The sequence below is a fragment of the Melanotaenia boesemani genome, chromosome 5, assembly GCF_017639745.1.
Source record: "Melanotaenia boesemani isolate fMelBoe1 chromosome 5, fMelBoe1.pri, whole genome shotgun sequence".
Taxonomy (NCBI): Eukaryota; Metazoa; Chordata; class Actinopteri; order Atheriniformes; family Melanotaeniidae; genus Melanotaenia; species Melanotaenia boesemani.
The window spans coordinates 23,499,790-23,527,628 of record NC_055686.1 but is presented as its reverse complement, the minus strand read 5'-3'; the positions used below and the strand labels follow the sequence as shown (position 1 = coordinate 23,527,628).

Sequence of the window (27,839 nt, the reverse complement as noted above, 5' to 3'; positions counted from 1 at the left end):
AAAGTTTCTTTTATAAATACAAGTCAAACGGGAAAAGTAATATTTGTGTCACAGAATGAGAATGAGATAAGAATATTTAAAATAAGGGTAAAGACAAACATCAAAAAAGAAGCAGTGCTTTACAAATTTCACCACATTATGGCTGGAATGGCTAGGATCAGAGAGGAGCTGCTGGGCCTTTCTCTTTCACCTGAGCTGCAGGTAGAGGTCCTGGATGAACAACATGTCAGTCCTGGTCATGTGCTGTAGCAAACTGACTATACCTTATTACCCTGCATTATAACAGCTGTACCAGGTTGTGATACAGCTAGACAGAACTCCAAACAATGTTGTTTGTGGCAATACTGTCAATCGCACACAGGCTGTAAAGCAAGGGTCTGAGCACACATTCCTTGGGGGCACTGACACTCACCAAGATTATGTCACATTGGACATAAGCACCACCTGAATTCTGTCCATTAGGAAGTCCAGGTTCCAGCTGCATTGACGTATGGATGTGTTCATGTCATGTCATCGTGTCAAAATTTATATCCTTTGTTGCTCTTGCTTTAAGATATTTGTCTTTTAAATCTTGACCTCAATGCACATTTGAAGGCTCACAATTTATAATTAAAAATGCAACTGATGGCCAATATGATATAGAATATTACAGACCTTATCTCCCATATAAGCATGGTCAACAGCATAGAGCAACGTGAAATAAGTTTCACCACTTAGTAATTTACATAAAATCTAAGTCTATATAGTATGGTTATTATAATGTATTCACAATTTCCTGAAATTATTCACTTAACTTTAAAATAAACATTTACATGTTACCTTTATTTATGAGCCAAAACTATTAAAATGAAACTACAATTCCCAACAACTATGCAAAGCTGCATCGTGTACGTTACCACCATAGATGCAGTTCTTTTAGTATACAAACTAGGGTTGAAAATTAGGGTTTTAAAAATACATATCCACCCAGTATATCAAACTTATAATATGGCTGAACTACCAAACATACCGACTGTAGTGCAGCATTTAAAGAAAACAGTGACAATGATTGGTAATTTAACATATTTTAACTAAAAACGTAGTTGCACCGAGTCAACAGAGGGATTTCTGCTAACAACTACCAGCTTGTGGCTGTGCCGACTGGTGATTAAATTAGTGTTCTAAAAACAGCTTTACTTAGGATATATGAAATATATAATACAGCCTCATCGATAGCAGGCTAGAAAAGGTTATATTATTAGTTTCTTTAAGACATTTCCTCTAAAAAGTTTCCAAACTGAAGTCATCAAAGTCCCCGCCTGTGGGTTGTACACGTATGTGTGTGTGTAAGTGTTTCGATCACCTTCTGGGGACAAATTAAACTAATTTATTGTAATTGAACAATGACAATAAAATACAACAAAAACATTCAAATATTAAATAATTCTATTAATTTCATTTTAAATTTATTTTAAAAAATTTAATTTAATGCAATGCACTATGGACAGTTTATACTAAGGTTAACAAACTTACTGAGGTTCAGGAGCAGGGCCACGCGCCTTCTTATAATCAGTTTACATCATCATCTCCCTTTTGGCTCATTCTTTTGACATTTTTCATTCTCCCTTTCCTACTGCGTACTTCACATCTTCCTTCATTAACATTCAACAAATCACTTAGAGCTTACATCGTTGTGGCATGGCCCTTTTTCATTAACATGTTTTTGACAATGTAACTATCAGCAGACAGAAATGTTATAAATGTTTTCTATATTACATAAGGAACCTGTATGCACATATAACAAAGAATAAAGGCAGATGTCCTTTATGGCAACATTATATTATACAGTCAAAAAAGCATGTCACGTTTATAGACAGCAGTAAATCTATAAACACAATAAAATATAATTCACAAAAGTTGGTTAATTAAAGTTGGCAATAATAACTAAAAAATACAAAATACAAACTAAAAATAAAAAAAACTATGTTATCTTGTTGACCGTGTTCTTTTGCAGTCTGCTGTTAAACTCAATTGTCCAGTCACTTTTTGGTAAAAGTGGAGGAGGTTGGAGAGAACAGCATACATCTGTTTAATGTCTGGAATGCATACATATAGAAGAATAACCCCACAACATTATTCATGGAACAGTTTGTTCATTTACTTAAATTGCTTTCAAATTCATATTAGCATCATCTTCATCTGAGCTGCAGTCAAAGTCACTTTCTGTCCCTTCTTTATCAAACAAGTCATCCCCCTCATCAGCATCTTGCACAGATCCGTCAAGTCCAGCCTGTATCACTTGCAAATATTTTGTCTGGACTGTGACAAGGAGAGACTGGTGCTGGAACCTTCTTCGTTTAAGCTCTCCTTGAAGACCTTCAAGGCCTTCTTCAGAGAGGCTGGTGTGTCTATCTGGATAGTGGTGAATATAAAGACTTGGTGAGAAAAAAAAAAAAACTTGCTCTATGATCTATCATAAATCATATTATATAAACAGAACAAAAAAAACATCTTAAATCTTTGGCCAAAATACGTACAGCTAATACTTACCTTTAGCACAGATGGATAAAGCACCCAAGGTCTGCTCCCTTTTCTTGATGAACTCCCAGTGCTGCTTTACTTCTGTAGCAAGGATCATCACCTCCTCCCTCTAGTCTACGTATATGCATGAATTTGTCGAAAACCTTCTTTTTGGACAGGAAATCCACTCCATCTGGAAATAGATGCACATTGATTATTGGTAAAAAAAAAATAAATAAATAAAGATAATTTGCTAAATTATAAATAAAGTTGTGAACAGTAGGCAGGCAGTTTGAAATGCTTTGTTGGAGTACTGTGCTCAATATTAGAAATGTTCAGTGTCAAATGTTAAAAATCATGTAACATACCAGAGGGTGGTAACTGCCAAGGAAATATATAGCCAGCTTGTAAAGAATTATTAAATGGTCCGATTTGATCTTTAGGTTGGACCATGTCATCATGCTGAGCTATGTAGTTCTCTAATTGCTGCTTTTCCCGCCACATTCGGCTGCAGATTACAGAACGTCCAGTGTTGCTGTCTGGGACACATCGCAAATAAAGTGAGTGAACACACATAATCACATGAAATAAATGGTAAAAAAGCAAACAAACAAAAATTCAAATGCCGAATGTTGTACCTGTTTGGCTATAGAGACGTGCTCTGCGCTGTCTGTAGCCTAGAGAAGTCTCCTCGATTCTTCTTCTCAGTGCAATCAAAGAATCATCTCAGTCCACAGGGAGTTCTGTACAACACAAAGCACTTTTAAAATTTTTAAACATTTTATATAGAAATATAAGTTTCAAGCCAGCCACTGATGATTCAAAGTAAAAACATGTACCATTCAAAACACTCACCGTGTTCAGCCCACTCCTGGACATCTCTGACCCACTGATGTACGGTCCCTTCATTGGGAGACATCTCACTCTTGAGGGTCTCAAGGCTTTGCCTCTCCCTCTGAAGATTCTGCTGTGTCTGTTGGATTTAAAATATGTTCAGATCTCATTCACATTACTGTGTGGCACCTTTAACAAAAAGACAATTAAGATGACAGTTACCTTAAGAAGTCGTTTGCATAAGGTGTCACACATATTCTCCACCTTTCTTCTATTCCAGGCCATGACCTGGACAGTAAGCATGTCTGTGCGGGCTGGAAAAGAAAAGCACTACTGTTTGTAACTGTTTACACTCAGCAACTCTATTTGAATATTCTGAACATAAAACTTAGAAGCCGAAAACTGACCTCCTTTACTCATGAACTTGGTATTTATGGCAGTCCGGGAGAGGAAGGAGTTGACCATTTCCACTTCTTCTCCTAAGGTGGAACCAGCTCCATCTTGACTGCTTCCTCCCCACTTTATCTGTCATTTAGGAATAAATAGTGTGGTGCCTTAGTTTACTGAAGCTTCCAATACTGTTGTGGTTCTATAATCCAGTATAGTGGATTTGAAATGGAACAATGGAACCTTTAGAGAAATTACCTCACACTTTATTCCATGCGCTTTGGCATGGAGCACAGACAGCAAGGGCTTCATTGTGGTGAGTTGATTGTACTCTGGGCAGATTTCAGATATTCTTGTGATATATGGCCAGTATTTACAGACAACATCCATACAAAAGAAGACTGGCGAATTCATGGCTGCCACCTCCTTTTGAAGAAACATTGGGTAGGCGAAGATTTCACCCCTGTAGGGTTGCATTACAACATTAGAGTATACCAACAACACAACAGTAAGTGGTCAACTGTCATTTAATTGGTGACTTTGTAAGCCTGCAAGTCCTTGAAATGGAATAATGGCACTGTATCAGTGAGGTTATGTATAGTAACAGTGACACTTTTTAGTTCCATGATTGTAAGAAAGTATTAGGAAAATGTATATTTAACAGAGTACAGCTGACTGATGTGCAGGTAACTATAACGCATTGAGATAACTTGAAATACATGGATCTGTGGTGGAAATACTCGGAGCTTACCTGTACATATTCAAGGCACGGAGAATAATGCCATGACGGCAAACAGCTACTTCTAGACCCTAAGGAAAAATGGAATCCTTAATTTAACACAATTCAGCATGTCTTAATAAAAAAATATTACTGAACACCTTAAGTTTGACAACACAATCATATAGAAACTACTAAAACTATATCTCTCAGTATAATACAGATTAAAATGGATAATTTTCATATCAAATACTTCTGATGAGATGAACAGACACATAATGTGACAATAACAGAAACTTTTAAACATTTACCTGCTCATCAAGGTTGGAGCTATTTCTCTTGTTTGAGGTCTCTTTGGCTGCTTTCAGTAGAGATTTGCCACAGACCCCTTTTCCTGGTACCTACAACAGAGTAAAGTGAACACATCGAAATTACAAATGCTGGATTCACCAGTGATCATTTTTTAGATTTAATTCACAATTATGCGTTAGTATGCAAGCAAACAATTAAAACCCTTACATGCTTTGCCCTCTTTTGTATGTCTTCCACAAACGCTGCTACCTCATCATCTCGACAGAGAAGCACACCATCAAAGTAACCCTTTCCATCAGAGCTAGAGAACATGAATGCCCAAATTGTTGGCTGGACAACCATTAACATTTGAAATAGAATTTTTCGTGAGAATGCAAACTGACATAAACAAACAACAGAAACACAAATATAAACTTACTGTGCATCCTTTCTGAAGCGGTAAGGCTTCCGGTTTCCATCCACAGACACAGCTAACATTTGTGGAGTACAGGCTGGACAGGTAAATGGCTCCTCCAAACACAACCTGTCCACCATGTCAGAGACAATCACCCACTCCATGAAGCTCTTGTAGAAAGTGTCAGAGCACACTTTACCAGTCTGTTGAAAGATTTGTTAAGCCATTACTTATATTTCAAGACAGTAATACTTAAATGCAGAGTTGAAAGTGATTAAACATGTCTATATTTAGGGCAACACACCCTGCCACTTTCTCTTGTTTGAGCTTCTAGCATTCTTATATAAGTCAGGCGAGAATTACTTGGTGCTGCCAACTTCATTTCCTTGAAGCCACGAAAAACTGCCACATCAAATAGTGTGCAGAAATGAATAGAAGCAGGCCAGTAGCCACTTATCTGAACATCATGTAATGCTGGTGTCCAGCTTGCAGAGCAGCCTCCACAGTGCAGCTCTGGAAGGGACAGATCATACCGCCCTGATGAAAACATAATTTGTTATGGATGACAAAATCCACAAACAAAAGTTGTCAAGACAGTGAGGTATAAGGTGCATGCATGCAGTTACCTTTCATGTTGACAAACACCACAGACCGACCAGGGATTACAGTCGTCCTCTCTGCAGGACAACTACAGATTTGCTGTGGTAATTCCATTGGTAATATTCTAACTGCAAAAGAAAAGGGATTCATTGAATACCAAAACATTTTTCTCTTTAACAAGAAAGAACACACATATGCAGGCACACAATTTCATATTTTCAACATTGTGTACTACTCAACTTTACATACTACAGTTACTGAATAACCCATATAGAAATTCTAGATAGAAAAATATATTTTTGACTGTCAACCAGTTTTCTTTGTGAACATTTTTGTTACCTATAATAATCTACACCAGTTTCCTGAAGTTGTCACAAAGTTGGTTTTCCAACAGTCCTGAAGGACGGTAACTGCTACAAACTGGCATTTCAGGCAAAGGTGTTTATGTTGAAGAAATGAAGAATTTTTACTCTATCACATTTTTCCCCACTTACATGATTCTATTTGTATGTTATTCTACAAAAGAGAAAATGATAAAAGAAAACCATAACATTTGGAAGTGTATACAAAAGTTTGCCTGGCACAGAAAGACACAAAGTATATATGTACTACCGCATGTTTGATGTGAATAATTGCCCTCTGCATCGCTCATCACCACAACTGTTGGGGGAAGAGGCATGTGGAAGCCATTGATCCTAGATGTCCGATTGTGTAGTGCTTTGGACTCGTGGTAAATTACATCACAATCACTACAGTAGTATTGCATAGGCATACATTCAGCACATCTAATTATGGATTCTGTCTTCTGGCATCTTTGACAGAGCCGTGGTTTTATGCAGTTTTGTCTCAGCATATTGTCTAAAAGCTGAGGTCTGGCTTCCTTCCACCTCTCAGATGAGGCAGTGTTCCTCAGTTTCCAGTCACTGGCGGCTGTTTGAGAGCTTATCTCAGGGGTGGAATCAGCAACACTTGCGTCACTGAGCAGGCCCTCCAGCTCTTTAAGGACAGAGTCTGTCTCAGAAAGAATAAAATGCATTGATTAAGCAAAATCAGGCCTGAGTTATCATCCAAAACTATATCAAAATCACGATCTAGGCCAATGAAATATTAAAATGACAGGTGACAGTATTCTCTTAAGTCAAAATATGTGCAATGCTTCCAATTTAGCTACTGTAGCGCCACTAAGAAATTTCAATTTATATATCAGATTCTAAGGAGAAATATCATGGATTAGTAGATTGTGGCAAAAATGTTTTTCAATAAAAATGGCAATAATTCAAAAATGATAATTCTGACTACTAAAGCTAGATATGCACTAATGTGTTTGGATTAAAACTAGTGAAGAGAGAAGAAAAGTGTGTTTCCTACACATACACACATTGGATCCCTAATGCACACACTATAACAGTCATTCTATCAGAAAGCATTTAATAATCTATGCTAACAAGTAACTCAATAGCCATAGGCAATTGAGGCACTCGTCCATTGCCACCGGGCCTGATCCCCAGGAGGGACAAATCTTTTATCTCTGTCAAAGAAAAATAGAACCAAATTGCAGCAGCTGACAGGGTCTGCTGAATGGACATGCGCACAAGCAGAAACATGTGTCCATGTTATCAAAGGGCTGCGCGTGTGTGTCTCATATTTTGCAGGCGCTTGTGGCAACAACGTGAGGTTGGCTACAGGAGCTAGAGAAATTGTAAAGATAGCCCTTGCTGTAACTGATATTTAGCTTTTTAAGCCATAAGAACTTTCATCCAAGCGTGTTGTGGTGGATGTACGTGATATTCTGTCCGCTTTCTCCACTATACAGTTGAAATCACCTGCTAACCTCTGTTCCACAACACACATAGGGCTGAAGCATTTGCAATAATACAATCCGTTCTTGCATATCAGTAACGCAATACATGTTGATAATTCTGAGTGGAAAACCATTTCTTTTCTCTATATCTATTAACATTATTCTACCATCCAGTTTTTTTTTTGTTTGTTTTTTTTTATTGACAGACAAAAGAATGGCTTCCCCCGCAGTGGTCAATTAGGCAAAAAAATCAGCATCAGAGGTCAGATTCCTCAACACTATTGTAACCAGATAATGTTATTTCGGATGTCATGTTTTAATGTCGTTGCAAATCAGTGTAATTTGACAACTTTTTCTTCATTTAAAAGAAAAAATGTGACCACACTTTGGTTTTGTGATCTAAAAGTGGAATGATAATATCTTGTAAAGATGTTTATAAGTGATTTTTTTATACATTGTTTTTGTACTTTTTAACTTGATATTTACACAGCCAATTAAATGATCTAATAGTATATCCAATTATGTGATATTTCTGTGTGTTTTTACAAGTAAATACAAAGAACTTTGTGAATTTGTGGACAATATTAAACTTTCTTTTACTACCATGTTTTCTTATTTTGAACAGTATGGTCGGGGAAGATTTGGACGAATCTGGAGGAGGCGAACATGGGTCTTTGGAATGCTAGGCATAACAGGCATGAGAAGGCGGCCCATTCTGAGGCTAGTCAGAAAACAGTCCTGGTGGCACTTGATCCCAGTCATAAGGTGTTATGATTGCCAAGGGACCACTATCATCTCAGATTAATGGAGGGTTTATATGACGGCACTGGCTAATAGCGGATATGTTCACTATTCAGTAAACCACAGCCGGTCATTTGTAAATGCAGAAACAGGTGCCCATACAAAGAACATTGACTGTGAGTGGTCTACCTACAAATCCCAGGTCTGGAGACTGCCTGGCAATCGAACAGAGAACACCTTGAAGAAACAGCTTGCCTCAATAGAGTGGACACATTGGGTGGCCAAATCTCACAAGAATGGTGCACTTGGACATATGCTTCACAAGATATGCAAACAGTACAAAATTTAAAATATATGGAAACGATGGTTTCCATTTATTGGGGGAAATGCTTGCATGTGTGTGTGTGTCTAACTTTAAGGTACATTTTGTGTAATAAATACTGTCTCTTCTGCAGTTGTTATCAATTTTGAATGGTTTGCACATGTTAGATAGCTATATATGCATAAAGCCTTATGATAAAAATGGTATCTAACATAGGTATAATACCTTTGGTTAGAAAGAGATCAAAATGTTATTTTCAATATAGAAAAAATGCCACAAAACTAGTAGGTACTGTTCAGGTAATGATTAGTTAATGCTTCGTTCCTCAGTAAGTATTTGGTATGATGTTTGACTTTACAATAATGTACACAAAAGTAGTAGGTACTGGTCAGGTAATGATTAGTTAATGCTTCGTTCCTCAGTAAATACTTGGTATGATGTTTGACTTTACAATAATGTACACAAAAGTAGTAGGTACTGATCAGGTACTGAGTAGTTAATGCTTCGTTCCTCAGTAAGTACTTGGTATTATGTTTGACTTTTTTATGAAGGTAAACAGTATAATAGATAATGACCAGTCAATGATTAAGTAATGACTTATTACTTAGTAAATGATGAACAAGTAAAGGTAAGATGACACAGTTCATATAGTTCATATGCAATAATGAAACAAACTCAAAGATGTCCAGAATATGATATCTTTTCATAAACTTTGCATCAGATCAAGTTTATCAGATTCCAGTGTTCTTCAACAAATATACAGAGGCTATACCACATGGATTTTGACATTGTAGTTCTAAAATATTTAATTATACCACTCTTAATCACAGTTATAGTATGTCAAATAATAATATGTGAATCTTTAAAAGTTGTCTTTAAAGTTGAAGCTTGTGTTTAAATCTCCACATACCTAAAGTTTTCCAGAAAGATCAGAACTGTGCATCGTGACTTACGTCGATCCTGTCAGATAACTGATCAGCACAAAGTCTTTGTCATGAGGAACATTTTTACTTTTATTGCCGCTAATTCAAAACACTGTAAATACAATAAACCAACTTACATACGTTATTCTAGTTCAGGTGATAATATTTTCTTGTTGCCTGATAAGTGAATGTTTCGTTGTCCAAGTTAACAAATGTTTGTATGCCAGACACACAACTTGGTCTTTTCAAATTGTCAACTTCCACTCAAAACAAATATTCCTAATTAATTAAAGATTTTTTATTATTACTTTTAATGCAGATCTAGATATTGACATTGTTAGTTAATAACATTTCTAGATAAAGGTTATAGATTGGACAGTCTGAAGTATTTTGTGGTGTTACATGACTTGTGCGATTCAGATTAATTTTTATTTGTCATTATGTCATTTTAGGGTGAAAGCAGGTTTGTATGTGGCCTGTATGGTTGTAATGCAGAGTGGCCTTATGTGGAGGTTCGGAAAATGGCTTTCCTGACCCCTGAAGAAAGGGAATATTTTGAAAGGAACGTGGGCCTAAATGCTATCAAGATTTACTTTGACTACAAAGTAGTGAGTATCTCATTTAACATATATCTGCAGTACTTTAAAATCTATTACTTGAAATTTTGCTTTGTAGTAAAATGAAATGGTGATAACAGATCCCTCTCTTTACTCACCATCTGCCACCTCACAGTGTCCTGAATGCAAGCAAAATGTGTTGAGGAAGGATGAATCCAAACTATGTGTCTGCTGCAATATTTGCACAGCAAGAAACGGACGGCTTTATAAATTCTGCTGGCAGTGTCTGAAGGAATGGAAAGGTGATCACTCCCGAACAGACCGCTGTGAAAATGAAGACTGCTACAACGAGGCCCTAAAAACACTGAGAAGCTGTCCAGTTATCACTTTTGAGTCTGTGAAGGGAGTCACAGGATGTCCCTCCATCCGGGCCTGTCCCACCTGTGGCTGTATGTTGCAACATAGCTCAAAAAAATGTAAAACCATTCGCTGCCCTCGATGTAAGGTGGAGTTTTGTTTTGTTTGCCTGAGGCTTGCTACTCAATGTTGGAAAAATGTTAAAGAAAAATTCAATGCATGCTCCGGTAGTGTTGTCCCCAGACAGACCTCTATACCTGTGTGGCAGAAAAAATGATGTTAACACTAACCTGTGTGCTTCACTTTCTTTGAAATGAGAACGTCTGCAGTCAAGTTACTCAAATGTACCTTGCGGTAATTTTTATAATTTCCTGAATGATGATCTAATACAAAATTTTGTTTTAGAAACATCTATCTGGCTTAAACATCTATCTCTGTGTTTTGTTTGTAAAAATGTTTCTTCCAAATAAATCCTTATAGCTGACATTTACATTAAGTACAAGCATGACAATAATTCTGATGCATAATCTGTAAAACATATTTGTGTATCCATATTATCCACCAATACATGAAGTTATTATCTATCTATCTATCTATCTATCTATCTATCTATCTATCTATCTATCTATCTATCTATCTATCTATCTATCTATCTATCTATCTATCTATCTATCTATCTATCTATCTATCTATCTATCTATCTATCTATCATATTTAGTATAGTTCAGACACATTGTAAGCTATGTCAGTCTTGCTGTTGTTCTGATCTAAGACCAGCTAAAAATAAACACACAAATCATTTATTTATATTATTGTAATTTAACAATAACGGCATCCACTGAAGCTACAAATAAAGTCACTTTGTTGCATTTCTCATATCAGAAATAATGTTTATGCAGTAGTTGGTGCATTTCTCAAATCAATAAGTACAAACTGCAGATCCTTGCGGAAAACCTGCAAAAGCATGTCTCTTGCTAAAAATATAGTTCATTCTTCAAGAGCAAGTATTTATGTCAATTAAACTGTCAGAGCCATCAAAATTGAAAGTCCTGTCACCATAAAGTACAACCAAGGTACTAAAACAGTTTAGTCATGTGTTCATTACGACAATCTAAGCACTAAGTGTTTTTAAATACAAAAAAGTCCTGACAATGCTTAAAAGAGCATTGTAAATGTACAGCCATTTTAAAACTACAGTAAAGTTATACGTTACTGTTGTTAGTAGGATAACTGAATACATGACACAGAATACATTTGTTTCACCATTTTACTTCTTACACTCTTTACCATCTTACAGTAATTTGCTCACAGCACTGTGTAAAAAACACACAAATCAGTCACTTATACAACAAACTTTAAGTAACTATCAACCCTTGGGTAGAGTTGTGCACAACTGTAAACTTTATACTACTGTAACTGTGCATACTTATTACTGTACTGTATGTAACTGAACATACAAAATCACTTCTGTGCATCAAGATGTTCCTGTCTGTCTGGCCACATACTTTCATTGACATCACATCGGTTATCATCCCTTGGAATGCAACAAGGAAAATATCTCTTCGAATGGCAAATCCACCCTCTGCAGAACTCTGCTGTGATGTCATTGCATTCTTTATCTGTGGCTGCTAGCAAAGCCATCTGAGTATGTGGACGTTGATCGTACACCTTCCATCTCCAGACAGAGAAAAACTCCTTTGTTGGATTTAGGAATGGGGAGTAGTAAGGGAAATATTTCGGGATAATTACTAATGCAATGACCGTAAGTTTTATGGGGACTGACTATTCATCAGTTGTAAGAATAGTTAATAGTGAGTGATATGACCAAAGCAAATGATAATGTCAATAGCAGAGAATTGTATGAAAGCAAATGTTACCTGTCCAAAAGCATTTGCAACGTGATCCATGCAATGAGAAAAGCTACTCTGATGTGTACAAATGACTAATTGTTGTGTAACTGTAATTATAAGAATTTTAATTCTGATGTGAGTGATTGAAAAAAACTGTAAAAACGACCAGAAAACACATCTTAATCTTCCATATTAATCATCTTACATATTAGTGTACCTTCTGTATAATGTTTGTTTAAGTTTTATTTACAGCAGAAAGCACCCAAAGTGCTCAAAGAGAAGGGAAGCATATAGGTCTTCTTTTTTGTTTGTTAGTTTTTTAATTCTTGAAGAAGTTTGACCGTTCACCTAAAAGGTTTCTTTCATTCTGACTGACTATGATGGAGTTTAAAGCCTAAAAGATGTTGTTGGAAAATGTACACTTTGGTACACTTTGAAAGTAGCTTGGGTTGTCAGTAACACACCTGTTTTATGGGCCAACTAGATGACTTATCTGACCATCATGTTTTGATCACAAGATCCAAGGTGTAATTTCATAAGCAACCATTGTAAAACCACCTGGGGAGGAAAGTCAAGAAAGAAAAGCCTGTTAACAAGGCTGTTGTTAATAATAAAAAAAAATATATATATATATATATATATATATACTACCGTTCAAAAGTTTGGGATCACTTTGCCATGGGATTTGATAGGGAAGTGACCCAAACTTTTGAACGGTAGTGTATGTGTGTGTGTGTGTGTGTGTGCATCTCAGAAAGATGTTGGTCTATGTCTTTCTGCAAGGAGACAACTTTCCTGCTGTGCTTCTGCCCCAGCAAGTCTTTATTGAACTTGAATGGGCTGGTGATGAAGATGGTTCGTTTATTTGTCCTGTCACGTTGCTGCTTCCAATTCCACTCTGCTCAGTGGAGAACTCTGATCGTATGTTGTAGGATGCACATGAGCTGGGCCGGGCTTGATGTGTTCCTCTTCTGCTGCCACCTGTTACTGTGACTTTAAGCTTTTTATCTCTTTCCTGATGTTGTTGGTCTTACAGTTCTCTGGTTCATTGAGTAAGATGTCACAGAGGTTTTCTTCCATTTTGGTCGATATTATCATCAAGCTGCTTCCACAGTGACGTCTGCAGGCCATTTAATCAACCTCCAGTCCAACTTAATGTTTGGGGGATCAGTCAACAACACTTGGAGGGGTGACTGGGCCATGCCTGCGTTTCACCATGTTGAACTCCTGTGTGGTGTATTGCTTCTGCTGCCACTAAACACCTCATCTTTGCTCTGTGGATTTTCAAGCCCCGGACATCCTTACTGACTTTACCACATGTACACTGTATGCTCATAGTCGCTTGTCCATTATCTAGGTCTGTTGTTGTTAGATCCATCCGACTGGGGTGCTGCTGATGCCTCTGGACACACCTTCAGTGATGAGATGGAAACAGATGATTCAACATTTTACAATCTGAAAAGTGGACATTTCCAAAGACACAAAAATGAGAGGTAAGTTATTGTCGCTTTTTCTATTCTCTGATTAATTTTACTGAAAATGACTCAACTTTTTCTATTCCAACTAGATCCAAGACTGCACATCTGCTGTTTTACAAATAGAAAAGTAAGAAACAAACATTTTCATTGATTTTAAACAGCATCTGACTTTTGGTATTTTGCTTCAAGTAACTTAAAAAAAAAACAAAAAAAACAACAACAACAACAACAAAAAAAACACACACACACAATAAAACAAACAAACAAAAGAAACTGCTTTGTTAATGATGTTGCAGATACTGGGATCCAAGACATAAGAACAATGAAAATCTCCCATTCGACACCAATGAGAACTATGAGCAGCATCAAGATGTTAACAAGAGAGATGGTAGTGAAGATGCTGTAGAAAGAAATGAGAAAATGAGTTTTATTAACAGACCCAGCGCCTTGCCAAGAACTGAATCTGCCCTCTGTGAGATTTGCAGCCATGGAGCTCATGTAAAACATTACCCAGGATGACAAGGGAGAAAGAAATCATGTGCTCATGCTCAAGGCTCATGTGATGAAGTCTATGATGGGCATGTCAGACAAAGAGATAAGGATGAGGGGAGGGGAGAAAGAGGGGTGATGACGAGGGGGGTATTGGAGGAAATGCAGAAGGTGATGACCAGGTAGAAAGGACAAAAGATGAGGTGATAGCTGCAATGAGGAGAAAACTGTGGTACACACAGACAGTGATAAAAAGACCAGACATAGTGAACATGGACATGAAGAGAAGATTAAGGCAAATAAAGAAAAGACTGGAACTGATAGACTGACATCAAGAAATGATAATTAGCTGTATAAAACAGGATTATCTGATTATACAATGTTTAGAACTATACAACGTATAAGAAAAGGGTAAGTGGATAAGTGTTAGGTATTAGTCTCAGGAAATCAGTTACAAAATGGACATAATGCATAAGCAACAGGAAACAGGAAGATTAATGTTGAGGGTGACAACAAACAAATAACAGGGATCAATAAAGAGCAAAATCTGTGGCACAACCTCATCCATGTGATTGTTTGGAGGATCGGGATAAGAGAACATCAGATGATGTTTGGCCAAAGCAGAAAATGGGCTACTTTAAAATGCAAAAAGATGTCACTGTGCACAAATCATCCAAAGGTCAACGAAAAATAAAGAGGATGAGGATAAAGAGAAGTATCCTTCTACAAAGTCAGGATTAGGAAAGTCAGGAATACAAAAACACGTAGCTGGGAGTGAGGAAAAGAGCTAAATTGGGAATTTTATAGCAATAATTGTGGAAGTTCACTGGTTTTATTGTCATTAAAAAATTGAATGAGCTGATTTAGATGACAGAAGAGATTTTCAAACAAAAAGCTGTTTTCAAAGACTGAGTGTTATCTTACTGAACCACAAAATTATTTATAATTGATGGTTATTAATATATATTATTGATATGTTGATCATTGAACATTGTCTATTTCTTTCTAGTTACATTTTGGTGAGAACAAATATGTGGATTAATCATTCAGTTGGAGACATATTGAAATTAATATTATTATTATTATTGAATCCTGAGTCTTGTCAGGGTTTAACTGGATTGTGTAATTAACCTTCCACTGAAATCCTTTGTTTAATCCACAATCACCTTGACTTTGTAAAATTAGATTGAGTCAGTTTAACATATAGTTTTATGTTTTTCTGGTGTTCTATGTAGACATTAGTGAAAGAAAGTTAATGCAACATTAGACAAAATAAAACTTTAAATGTCATGGGAGATGTTTTATTATGTATGACACACTTAGGTGATATAAACATTGTTTTATTGTGTTGATTTTTTCCTATTGTAAAATGTAATTTAAAATGTATCAAATATAAAAAGATTAGTCAAAAATTTGAAAGAAAGCCACATGTACCTCTTTCCTGTGTTTGGTTAAAACTTTGTAAACCAGTTTCATTTGTACTGACCAAAGAAAATCCAACAAGGTTTGATGACAATATGTTGTTTTGATTATGCCAAAAGTAAACATTTTATTTTGGACAAGGGGCCAAATATAACACCTAAGACTGTGAGAGACGAATAACCATCTTCATTTCCAACCTCCTACCTAAGATACCATTGAGCACACTGTCTCAGAAAATACATATTTTGGCTTAAGGTGTGTACACCACTGACTCATGACCCTTTGAATATAAACCCAATACACTTTTGTCTTTTTTTATCAAAGCGCACAAACATTAAAGTTTCATTTTCAGTCTTACCCATTTACAAAAATTCATGTGACTGCAATGTAATCACATGTTGGTTTTACTGACCTAAAATGGCACCATGACATCTATTAAATGTTTACTGCACTTCCTGCAGGGATTGTATTTTCTTTCTTGTCTTGACTTTTTTTTTTTTTTTTTTTTACTTTATAACTATGTTTAAAAAGGTTTTAAACTTTAAGGGTGTAACAATATTTTAATGGTAAATAGAAGATACTGAAACCGAATCACTGACACGCCATGATAACTAGAAGAGTGTTGCTTAGTAGTGCAAAGAGAAACTTAATGATTTAATTACTGCGTTTTGAATTATAACAAAACTGAGTGTGGTAAAGTGTGGGTGTGGTTACTTACAACAAGAAAACTTGACATTCAACCTGGGTGAGATAAGAACTTCACCTGTGCAGTAATCTTCCAGCCGCTTTGTATGAAAAACAGATACTCAGTATTAAGGGGTACATAACATACTTTGCAGTAACTTTCTCTTAGAGAAGACATCATTAATATGGTTACTTGGCACAATAAACTACAGCTATACATCAAATAGAATGATCATCAATGCAAGGAAATATTAACCAGTATACCAGACACACCGTGGGTGGGACATAACAATTAAATATGTATTTTACTCTAGTCCTAGTGTCCCTTCCAAGTACCTTCACATGTTATACGCCATTGGAAAGCTAAGATTCTTGACATTTGAATGATGCGTATCATTCCAAACTACAATCATAACTATAGATTTAGTAAACACTTTTTTTTAGACCAGTCACAATTGCAGTTTATCTTTGAAGCCACACTCTACTCCAGCAGCAAATACAGCAACAAAAATGATGGTTACATCAGCAAGGATGCAGTAAAATTAGTCCAGTAAAAAGATTGATTCACAAAAAGTCTTTAATCCATAAAACCCCATTTTAGGCAAAAACTTAAGGAAGGCTAATTGCAACTGTGAACTATCTGGCAGCCCTTATTCTTGCATTTTATGACCAAAACACAGGTTTCTTGAGTCTGAGTAAAGACCACTGAGAAAAATAAGCAACAGTGGATAAAATAATGGTTAAAAAATTTAAAATAAGGGAAGTTCAGGACCCCATGACTGGCTTTGCCCCACCCCCCCAAATGTGTAAACCCACTTATGCATGCATACCAAGCAAGTTAATTACAGCCAACAAAGAATAAATAATGTAACTTCTTCTCACATCTCCAGAATATTAGCTTAGAGAAAAATGAGGAGCAAACATGGCATGTTGTTATTGCAAACAGCAGCTGCAAAACAGGAGGTCAATGTGCTGCTCCACTTGTTCCCTTGTTTCCCACTGTGAAATGTTTTCATTAGTTTATTTTTACTTTCATGGCATTTAATGCTGTTCTTGTCTGTTTTCTGTGTCAGATGTGTGTTACATTGGTGGTAGAAACATGGGAGACAGGAAAAGGCTGAAATAAATGTACATTTCAGCATCACAGTTCATGAATTACTGACATGGTTATCACCTCAAAAACATTGCTAAGCTGAGTCCAGTTGTTTCATCATCTGAGATGGAGATGATCGTTCATGCCTTCATCTCATCCAGACTGGATCACTGTAATTCCCTCTTCACATGTTTAAACAAAAAATCGCTTGACCGTGTCCAGTTGGTTCAGAACGCTGCTGCAAGGCTGATAACTAAATCCCCCAAATTCACCCATGTCACTCCTCTACTAATCCAGCTGCACTGCTGCCCATTTATTACAGGGTGCATTTTAAAATTCTGGTGTTTACCTATCAAGCCCTACATGACCAGACACCTGAATACATCAGGGATCTCTTACAGCTCTACGTGCCCAGCAGGTCCCTGAGATCGAGTCATCTAGATCTGCTGGTTGTTAAACCAACATGGCTGAGAACTGAGGGTGACAGAGCCTTTGCAGCAGTGGCCCCTGTCCTCTGGAACTCCCTTCCTCTAAGCCTGAGATCTGTGGACTCCATGATCTCTTTTAAAAAGCAGCTAAAAACACATCTTTTTAAACTTGCTTTTACTTAGTTTTATTTGTTTTTATTCTCTCTGTATTACTGTTATTTAGTGTTTTATCTTATTGTTAAGCACTTTATGATTTTATCTTGAAAGGTGCTATATAAATAAACATTTACTTACTTACTTACTATGGTTTCACTCTTCTCACTGTCAACCCTCACTTGTTCAGTCAGTAACACAGAGTCCCCTGCTGGTGAAAGGAAACTTTCTTGTACAGTCCCAGATGCGTTTTTCCTCAGGTACAGAAGTGTCTGTAAACACAACATCATGACTTAGAAAAAAAATTTCTACCACTTGATTTTACAATACAAACACAAGTCCTTTAAACATGTGGTGGACATACAAGTGGAGAATCATAACTGAAATGTAAGTAATCACACTGATTTAATAAATAAATAAAGAAACAACTAGACACGAGAAATAAAAATGCATAAACAATTTTCAAAACACAAGCAAATTTAGGTCAACTGTGAAATTTCTGTGGGCCAAAAGAGTGACATCTCAAAAACCTGGTGGAAATTAATTAAAGTGTTACAGATACTGTATAGGCCCTAAGAATGCCTGAGACAGCTTTTCCTTGGGTGATGTGCAGCCATATCATTGCCAACATTACAGCTTTATGAAACTCTGGCAGGAAACTAGCAGGAAGAATAGGTTCCAAATGTCTGCATTTACAAGGCCTTCCCAAAGTACTTTTTCCATTGCAAATACATGTTTTATACTAGCCTAGAGTTGTCTAAATGATAAAGATGTCTTAAACACTATATCTATAACAATTATTTGTAATCCCAGGTCCTATGTATTTATGTGGTTAAACACCTGTGAATACATCACCACTTGTAGTTTTCTCTGTAAAGAGGCTGCTCATTTAAGTTTGTTTGGTTAGCATGATCAGAAAATACTCTAGATCTTAATATTTAGCTAAGACTTCGATTGCAGAAATAAGATCAGAGTAATAAAGTTTTCTTGACTGATTTGGCATTGATCCTGAAATGCCACTCACTTATAATTTCAACATGGGATTCATTTATTTCATGTACAGCAGAGTCTTAGGACTGAATAGCAATTACTGAAAGTACTTTGTTACAACACAGGGTAACGTTTGCAAAACATCTCAGCAGATTTTAATTATGTCAGCAAAGCAATTATAAAGGAATAAGAAGAAAAGAAAATGTGGTGCAAGAGTAGTGACCTGTTAAAAAACAGAGAATCAGGAGACTCACTCATTCATTGACATGAACATGGCACACCTCATCGTTATTGTTTAAATTGGATCCCCATTAGCTACAGCAAAATTGCAGCTATTCTTCCTGGGGTCCGACCCATAAAACTTAGAACAATTTTAATTATAAGCATACAAATGTTGCATTGAAAAAGAAAAAAATAAAATAAAAAAAAATAAAATAAAAAAAAATAAAATAAAAGGTAGTCCTTTTAAACAATCTACGAAAATCAAAACAATACATATTCACACATTCTATCATACAGCATCAATAAAGTCATTGTATAATTATAACTCTAGCCAATGACCCATTTAACTAAAATATTTATATAATTTATATAATTTATTTAATAATGATTGCCTAAATGTTATATATATATATATATCCATTTGAGAGATATTTATTTATTAAAAATTTAAATTCTTTAATGCTAGTATTTTGTTCAAAGTGTTTGGGAAGTGAGTTGCATGCCAACACAGCTCTGTAGATCATCGTTTTTTACAATAGTTTGTATTTATATTTGGCAGTGAAAAATGACCTCTGACAGCATGTCTTCGACCAGACCACTGGGCAGTAGTCAAGATTTGACAAGATTAAAGCTTGTAGTATTAATTTTACTGATTTTAGTGACAAATGTGCCCTGCATCTTCTAATGACAGAGATGCCACTTCCCATTTTATTAACAGTTTTATTTATATATGTGTTTTCTATGAAAGTTTGTCATCTATGACGACTCACAGCAGCTTGGTCTCTTGCATTTGGTTGATAAATACCTTCTTGGTTTTCAGCTTTAGCTGAGGGTTTTTACTCGTGTTGTGATGGGAACCAATTACCATACAGTTGGTTTTAGAAACATTCAAAACAAGTTTGTTGTGTTTTACCCAGTTTACAACTACTTTTAAATCTTCTTTTAAAACTGAATTCAGCTCATCAATATTCAGTGCAGCTGTATATAAGGTTGAGTCGGCATACATTCCTATGTTTGTATTTCTCAGAACAAGTGGAAGGTCATTATTAAAAATGGTAAACAATAAAGGTCCCAAACAACTTCCCTGTGGTACCCCACAAGACACAGCACTCTTATCAGAAAAACAACTGTTAGATAGTTCCTAAGAAAGGACATTGCAGACACCTCAAATCCATAACATTCAAGTTTTTCCAACAATAAGTTATGGTCAATTAAATCAAATGCTGCAGAAAAATCCAACATAACAGTGAATCTTCATCAGGAGATGTGGAAAAATTGGCTTTCAGGCAAAAACGTCTCTGGACGCTGACTTGAATAATAAAAAGAAGTTTATTACAAAACTTCAGACATCAAAACAGATTTCTGCAGCAAAATCTGGAGGTCCCAAAACCAGAACGAAGACCCAAAGACCTGGTGTGTCGTTCTGTCTTATATAGAGTTTAAACAAAGAAAATTCCACAGTCCTGTGTCCTCCAATCATAGAGTTTGCCTATAGGATGCTCATTTGCATAGAATGCATGTTCGTGTGTCAATCCAGTCTGTAGGACAAAGAACCTTATATGGTAAAAACTTGAGTGTGTACCATACAAATGCTATGCTTAGATACCTCAACAGCACCAACTATTTTCTTTTTATCTATTTCCTTTAGCCAGTTATCTGTCATCTGAGTCAGAGCTGATGTTGTGGAGTGACTCTTGTGATATGCGTGTTGAAAATCTGTTATTAATCATTCACAGAAAAGTAGTTTGTAATTTGTTCAAATATGACACATTCCATAATTTTACTTATTACAGGTAAGAGGCTGATTGCTCCTGAAAATGGCAATTTCTTGTTTTTCTATATTGGAATTATCTTGGACCGCTTTTACAGACAGCTGGAAAAACACATATTTATAATATGACAGGTTCGTGGTGCAATTTCCTCTACGACCATTTTTAGTAGCTTACCATCAAGATTATCAATGCCTGGAGGTTTATTTTTACAAGTTTTAAATAAATTTTCTACTGCCTTTATACTCACTTTATCAAATTGAAATGAACATTGTTTATCTTTCACCATTTTATGTTTTATTAGGAGGTTAGATATGTAAGTAATATCGATAGGGGGTATATTATCATTCAATTTGTTAATTTTATTTATGAAATATTTATTTAGATGGCATGCAATGTCAGATGGTTGAGTGAGGAAACAACCATCCACTTTTAAAAATGATGGTGTTTGATAAGATTTGATGCCCATTAGTTCATTTAATGTTTTCTATACTTTTTTGCTATCATTTTTAATGTCACTAATCCTATTTTCATAACATTTTTTCTTTTTTATTCTGTTTAATTTCGTAACACGGTTTCTAAATTTACGATAAATAATCCAGTCTGACTCGTATCCTGTTAGTATCGCAGTTTTCTTTGCTTGATCTCTTTGTTTCATGTGCTCTTTGGTTTCTTGATCTAACCAGGGTGTACGTGTACATTTTCTGAGAGGGCCATGTTTGTCAACTACCGGCAACAAAATTTCTTCAAATTTGTTCAAAGCTATGACTGGATTACATTCTTTTAAAATTTCACCCCAAGTTAGGTTTTTAATCTCCTCTTTAAAGCAGTCAGTTTTAAACATCTTATATGATCGTTAGGATCAGCAATGGATTCCAAAATGGCTGAAGTTTGGGAAGTTACAGAATTAGGTTTCCTAGGGTTTTCTCAAATTTGTTTTCAATCTATCCTGTCTGAGTTATTATTGAGTTTTATGACTTGCATTAGATTTGTCTTCTTAAGGATCTCCAACTCCAGTCCTCATGAGCTACTGTCCTGCAGGTTTTATATGTCTCCTACTACAACACACCCAGTGATTTGAGTCAGGTGTGTTGCATCAGGGAAAAACTTAAAACCTGCAGGACAGTAGCTCACGAGGACAGAAGTTGGAGATCCATGGTTGTGAAAAAGGCCCCCTCTAGCGGCCATACTGCATAGGAAAGGCAGCCTAAGCTCTCTCTCCCCACTTGCTCTTCACTCAACCGCCAACCAATCAAAGCACAGCCGCATTCTTGCCTGTTAGTTAGACCGGAGTCTGCACTGTAACAAGTTGCTTCGGTGCTGAAACACCACGACTTATCCAAGCGCATTCTTGTAATAACAGCTGTCATCTGGTGGAAGTGCGTCTAGTGCAAAACCACATTGATTCACCAGACGGCTGTAATACCAGACTGGATTTGTGGTGGAATAAAGAAGTGGTCAAGAACATCTGTGTGATTCTTATCGATCCCCTCCTGCGGGCTCTAATCTTCTGATCCAGTAAAATTAAACAGCAGGAAAGCATTCGCTCTCCCATATTGGTAGCCATTTGTCTTTTTAAAGCAACCAGTCACCATTAAGAATGCAGTATGATTTCTTTGAATGTCAAGAAACTGTGATGTGCTTGTCTGTATGCAGGAGAATGGATAAATGTTTTCGTAGTTGAGCTGTTTTTAGTTCACTGCAAATCATTTTTCCAATATCCAAAGGTTTTATTATTGTTCAGTGTTATTTTAGGATTGGCCTCAAGGGGGAGCTCCAGCTCCACATGTCTTACAGGTTGTCCCCATCTGATAGATTTGACCCTTTTTCAGGGGTGCAATGCAAACAAACTATACTTCTAGTTTTTACTATTATGCTATAGGCTTAGGTGGATACATGTAAGTTTTTTTTACATTTTTAATTAGAAATTAACTTGGAAATTAATGTTGGTCACTCTAAACTAATTTACATACTGAAACTATTTTACTTAAACAAGTGATGAATGAACACAAAATGCTACTGAAATGGTACTGAAAAATATAAATCATGCAAATTTATAAAGCTGACAGACATGCAAGCAACATACACACACAAACCATAACATGTACACAGCTTCACAAACAAGTAAGTGATCTTTGCTGAAAGTTTTACAAGCATCCAAAGGAAATGCTTTCAAATACACAATTGAAAAGCTCTCGTGTACTAGATAAGCTCATGTACATAAAACTGAACGATTTTGGTTTGATTTGCTTTACAGGTTTGAAAACGTCCTATAATGACGTCTCATGCTATTTTACCTCTCTGTTTTTAATCCTGTCCAATATGTTAATTACTTAATGAGACATATGCATTCATTGTGTTTAGACATCAAATAAACATTCTGTTTGAAAGAAAATTTTATTAACCATAACTGAGAAGACATCAGGTGTGAGTAAACAATCTTGTATATTTGAACGGGAGTATAATAGCAGAGTGAAGGAACACAGCAGTTAAGCTTTATTCTCTTAATGAACATGAACAAGTTGGTTTGTAACAGTTTTAGTTTCTCGAGATGCTAAAACTGAAGCATGCATGTATTTAGTCTCTGTGCCACACAGGTATGGATGTTTGTCTGGGAGCCACACCATCGCTGCAGGGGATGAAGTAGGAGCTGGTCTTCAGGCACTCAGGAGTGAGCTTCAGGCACACAAAGCAGAACTCTATCTGGCAGCGGGGGCAGATGATGTTCTTGCAGCCCGTCTTGTCATGCTCCACCTTTTGACCGCAGGTGGGACAGGCCCGGATAGAGGGGCAGTCGGTGACCCCCTCCACTTGAGGGAGAGCAGTGGTCTTGCAGGTCCTCAGGAGTTCGAGGTCTTGGTTGATGCAGCCATCATTGTCGCAGCGATCAGATCGTGGAGCTTTACCTTTCCACAGCTTCAGACACTGCCAACAGAACTCGTACACTTTCTTCTTGTCAGCCGTGCACACCGTGCACTGCACGCTGAGGTTAGCTGGGTCCTCTCTCTCTATGTAAGTTTTGCAACCAGGACACTTTCACAGAGAAAAAGTGAGAAAAAAAAGGAAGATTTTTATTGTAACTTAATCTGACAATTTTACAATTAGTCTCACACTGATAAAGTTGTTGTCATATAAAGAGTGCAGTCCAGTCATCAGGAGGAATTTGGAGATTTCTTGCTAAAGAATGTGTCAATATTTGTGGAGGAAAAGCAGAGGACTGATCCATCAAACCAATGTTCAATGTATGTTTCACACTACTAAAGCTCACAAATATACAAGTTATCTAACTGAAGAAGTAAAACGTGTAGTTGACCATTTTGTTGAGACTAAGTGTCAGGCTTTTTATTTTCCAGTTACACAATTACAAAGTAAATTAGCTTGTCCTCTACACTGTGTAGTAGTTACTGTATTAAATTTCATGAAGCATACTTTGGGTTGAACCTGGCAAGTTTCCAGAGTGGTATAAATATTGCAATTTAAGTTGTGACAACCAAACTAACCTGTGTTGTGCATGGTTGTTAGGATTTGTTTAGCAGCCTCTGTTGGGGATTTAACCAGACTGAAAGTAGTGGAAAACTTACTGATTTACAGTCACAGAACTGTGCAGCAGCCAGGCGGGCCATTTTCTGTTCAAAGTCACGCATTTCTTTAGGTGTGAGCACTGCAAGCCGGCGCACTTCTTGATAAGTCCACACAGTACCACACTGCTGCAGGGTGCCTTCCTTTAAAGCGGGACATTTAAATTTGTACTGGCCCTGAAAATTTAAAAGAACTTTATCATTATTTTACAGCTTAAATATGCTCTATAAATTATTGGGGAAGATAAAATGATAGCAGATGAGAACAGAGGGAAGTCGTCGTAAAGCTGAAAGGCCTTTTTATTTTCTGAACTGATACATTTTTGCTAGAAAATAACATGTTTTTTGTGAGCACAAGTTTAAAGAACCAGTCAAACAATCCTTTAAACTTCCTTGTTATATGAGAGGACTGATTTGTTTCTAAAGTCATAGATCAAACCATCCAACACTTTAATAAGACTGGAGGAAAGCACCTGATCCAGAAGGCTGCGACACCACCCGGTGAGAGACTCCGGGGTGACAGCGTGACCGCAGGACATCTCTGCTCGGAGATTCATGTCTCCTTCCTCTGGGGCTGAAAAGCACAGCAACAAGAGCAGACACTGAACTCAACACTGCTGCAAATAGCGCACGAACATGGAACAAAAGATACTGCGCTTGCTTTCTTTTAAGAAGAAAGAAAGAAAGAAAGAAAGAAAGAAAGAAAGAAAGAAAGAAAGAAAGAAAGAAATTCGTGAACAGCCTGTTTTTCACAAATCATCAGCTTGACAATTGCTTTACTACTCATCATTACAGTACTATAACTAAAGTAACAGAACTAAACATTACGACAGAAATTATATTGCCATTTTTAGTGCTCACGCAGTGGATCCAGGTCATCAGGCCTGTTGACAAATTTCAACGTGGTGTCTCTGGGGTCGTATCTTTTGTCGTTGTCGCTCATGTTGGGTCTGATCGTCTTGTCTCCACCGACAAACCTCCTCTGTCCTCTACCGAGAAATATAGTCTGGTTGCTGCTGTTACCCTTAAAACACAGACACAGTCTTAAACTTTCACTTTCTCTTCCAGTTACAAGAAAACATACAATCGAGACGCCAGTTATATTCCCCCATGATTTCCGTGACCTTGTTTTCAGCACAGTTTTAGCTGCAGAAAGCAGCTCTAAATGTGCCAATCTTTTCTCCTACCATTTCATTGTTGAAGTTTGCTAAATTTTAGGCGAAATGCTAAGAATTCCTCAATAAGTATAAAATAAATACCTACACGAATAAATAAATAAATAAATGGTGAAAGTGAAAGTATTCAGCGTCCTGTGTCTGACGTCAGTCCGCTACCTCAGCAACAACAACCAGCAGGGCTTTAACATCACAACACTAGAGACAGGAGCGCAGCAAGCGGCACAAAATGGGAAAAATCTACCAGGTAGAAGTGTATGGACTGAGAGGAGAAAGGATGATGATTGACCTGTGTAACACCGAGGAGCAGATGAAGCAAATGACCGTCGTGCAGCTGAAAGAAAAAGTTGCCCAGAGGCTTCCAGAGGGCGCAGGTAAAACGGTTTGCAACAGTTTCACACGCAAAAGCTCAACAATAAGTAACTTTCTCTTTGTTTTTCCTATTAATTTTAAGCAGCTTCAATATGCTTGTTTTAATTTCTTCCATCAGTGCTAGACCCATATCCCTGTTTCCTTCTTCCGAGAAACTAGAATCGATTTTAAACCAGGCTTTCCAGAGGTTGGAGTTGCTTTCGCAGAGAAAAATAATAACCCGTTCATAGAAATACTTTAAAGTAAAAGCTACAAAAGTCTATTATGAGTATATCTTAATTAAACATATTTAAGACTCAAAAGCGAAAGCAACGGATTTATCCTTTACTGTTTTCCTCTGTCAGTCGTTCTGGCTTTAATATGAAGAAAGGTTGTTGGTGAACTTCTGAAGAAGAAACTCCGGCAATGTTTTTCCTTTAAGTTAAACGTGTATAATTGAAATAGATTTCATTTAAAGTATATTCGTATATACAGTAGACATGTAAATAACATGGACATCAAGCACTCAGTAAGAGAGAACGGGGTTGGTTGTCACAGTGGCTACAACTCAACAACTCGACCACTAGAGGAAGCTGTTGAAAGACAGTTGTACTGAAGTTTCCTTAATAGTTGTCATATATTAACTACATGGTTAACTTAGTCATTTTTTTTTTTTTTTTTTTTGTTTTTGACATTAAAGTGTAGCTTTTCAGTTTTTCTGCATTCTTCTAAGTCTTTTATGCACTTGTTTAAAATGTAACACTTATTACTATTTTATAATATAAAGGGAGAGCTACAGTTCAAAATGTTTTTTTTTTTTTTTTTTTTTTTTTTTTTTGTCTTTGCTATTGTTTATGTTTGCTAGTTTAACGCCTAGGTAAAAATGCCTGTTGGGGTTGATTGTGCCAAAACCCCAGTTTTGGCACAACCATGCATGGTGTGATACATGGTATAGTAATTTCTTCTTTTTTGTTGATAGAAGATGGGCAGAAAATTTGTCTGGAAGACTACTTTTGGCCAAACACCCCCTCATGTTGTTATGGACCTATATCTGTTCTGTTGTATTTTTATTGTCTGATATATTGTTCTTGATACTGATTTCATGGTATAAGTGAAAGAAATACCAGATTTTAGTATGCCTATGTCTCTTCTGTTGTACAGTAATTATATACATTTTTATACTGTTTCTTTTCAAGTAATTGAGTCCGTTTTTGAGAGGGTTGAGTGGCTGTAGCCTCAATAAAGGATTGTCTCAACTAAAATATTAAATTAAATGCTTTAAATAGAAAGATTTAAACAATATATATATATTTTTTTCAGATGACTTCTTTTAGTTTATTTCCTAATTGAAACAGCATTGACAACCAACCCCACAATGGGGATGGATGTCACAAAAGCACAGGTTGTATTTGGCAGTCCATATCTATGGAACAGATTTATAATGAGGAGTGAAAAGTCCATTAATTTTGACATGACACTCTAGGCTTCCATTAGAGAATAAAATAGATGAATCTGAGGCTACCAATTTTTGAAAATTGAAATTAAAGTAAAGTGTGAGAACATTTATGTAGTGAAGATGAAATTACGACAATGTTTTTTACTTTCAAGTTAAACATGTAATTAGACTGTAGTTAAAGTATATTCATATAGTAGAAAGCAGTTTTGGAGAAACATGCTAGAAGATTTGCTTATAGAAGATAATATTATACTTA

General features: G+C 36.4%; 2 protein-coding genes and 1 long non-coding RNA gene across 4 annotated transcripts; all 3 read right to left on the bottom strand.

The window, feature by feature from the left end:
- Positions 1-2,626: 2,626 nt before the first annotated feature.
- Positions 2,627-3,210, bottom strand: LOC121639946. The gene is made up of 3 exons (XR_006010287.1): positions 3,138-3,210; positions 2,868-3,038; positions 2,627-2,692 (listed from the first exon to the last, which is right to left on the bottom strand). It is a non-coding gene; the product is annotated as an uncharacterized LOC121639946 (long non-coding RNA).
- Positions 3,211-3,225: 15 nt separating this feature from the next.
- LOC121639278 lies at positions 3,226-6,875 on the bottom strand. Its single transcript, XM_041984437.1, has 12 exons — positions 6,357-6,875; positions 5,771-5,872; positions 5,449-5,681; positions 5,169-5,347; positions 4,958-5,051; positions 4,750-4,839; positions 4,472-4,530; positions 3,979-4,183; positions 3,741-3,858; positions 3,556-3,647; positions 3,355-3,472; positions 3,226-3,242 (listed from the first exon to the last, which is right to left on the bottom strand). Exons 1-12 carry the CDS (start codon positions 6,778-6,780, stop codon positions 3,226-3,228), a joined length of 1,731 nt encoding a protein of 576 aa, XP_041840371.1. The 5' UTR covers positions 6,781-6,875.
- A 16,354-nt stretch (positions 6,876-23,229) lies between these two features.
- LOC121639369 (probable E3 ubiquitin-protein ligase ARI5) lies at positions 23,230-25,948 on the bottom strand. 2 transcript variants are annotated; one of them, XM_041984551.1, is made up of 5 exons: positions 25,789-25,806; positions 25,463-25,625; positions 25,075-25,175; positions 24,605-24,778; positions 23,230-24,056 (listed from the first exon to the last, which is right to left on the bottom strand). In XM_041984551.1, exons 1-5 carry the CDS (start codon positions 25,789-25,791, stop codon positions 23,601-23,603), a joined length of 897 nt encoding a protein of 298 aa, XP_041840485.1. In that variant the 5' UTR covers positions 25,792-25,806; the 3' UTR covers positions 23,230-23,600. The 2 variants fall into 2 exon arrangements, with proteins under 2 accessions (XP_041840485.1, XP_041840486.1); XM_041984552.1 differs by lacking the exon at positions 25,789-25,806 and adding an exon at positions 25,865-25,948 and having other exon boundaries at positions 23,232-24,056.
- Between the last annotated feature and the right edge of the window lie 1,891 nt (positions 25,949-27,839).

Excerpts from the sequence above, each read along its gene's own strand:
- LOC121639369 (XM_041984551.1), bottom strand. Across the intron at positions 25,176-25,462 it reads TGATGACCTGGATCCACTGC|CCCCAGAGGAAGGAGACATG; the intron begins GTGAGCACTAAA and ends TGTGCTTTTCAG. Across the intron at positions 24,779-25,074 it reads GTCGCAGCCTTCTGGATCAG|GGCCAGTACAAATTTAAATG; the intron begins GTGCTTTCCTCC and ends TTAAATTTTCAG.
- LOC121639278 (XM_041984437.1), bottom strand. The coding sequence starts at position 6,780 with ATGCATTTTATTCTTTCTGAGACAGACTCTGTCCTTAAAGAGCTGGAG. Across the intron at positions 4,531-4,749 it reads GCTCCAACCTTGATGAGCAG|GGTCTAGAAGTAGCTGTTTG; the intron begins GTAAATGTTTAA and ends ATTTTTCCTTAG. Across the intron at positions 3,859-3,978 it reads CGCATGGAATAAAGTGTGAG|ATAAAGTGGGGAGGAAGCAG; the intron begins GTAATTTCTCTA and ends CCTAAATGACAG.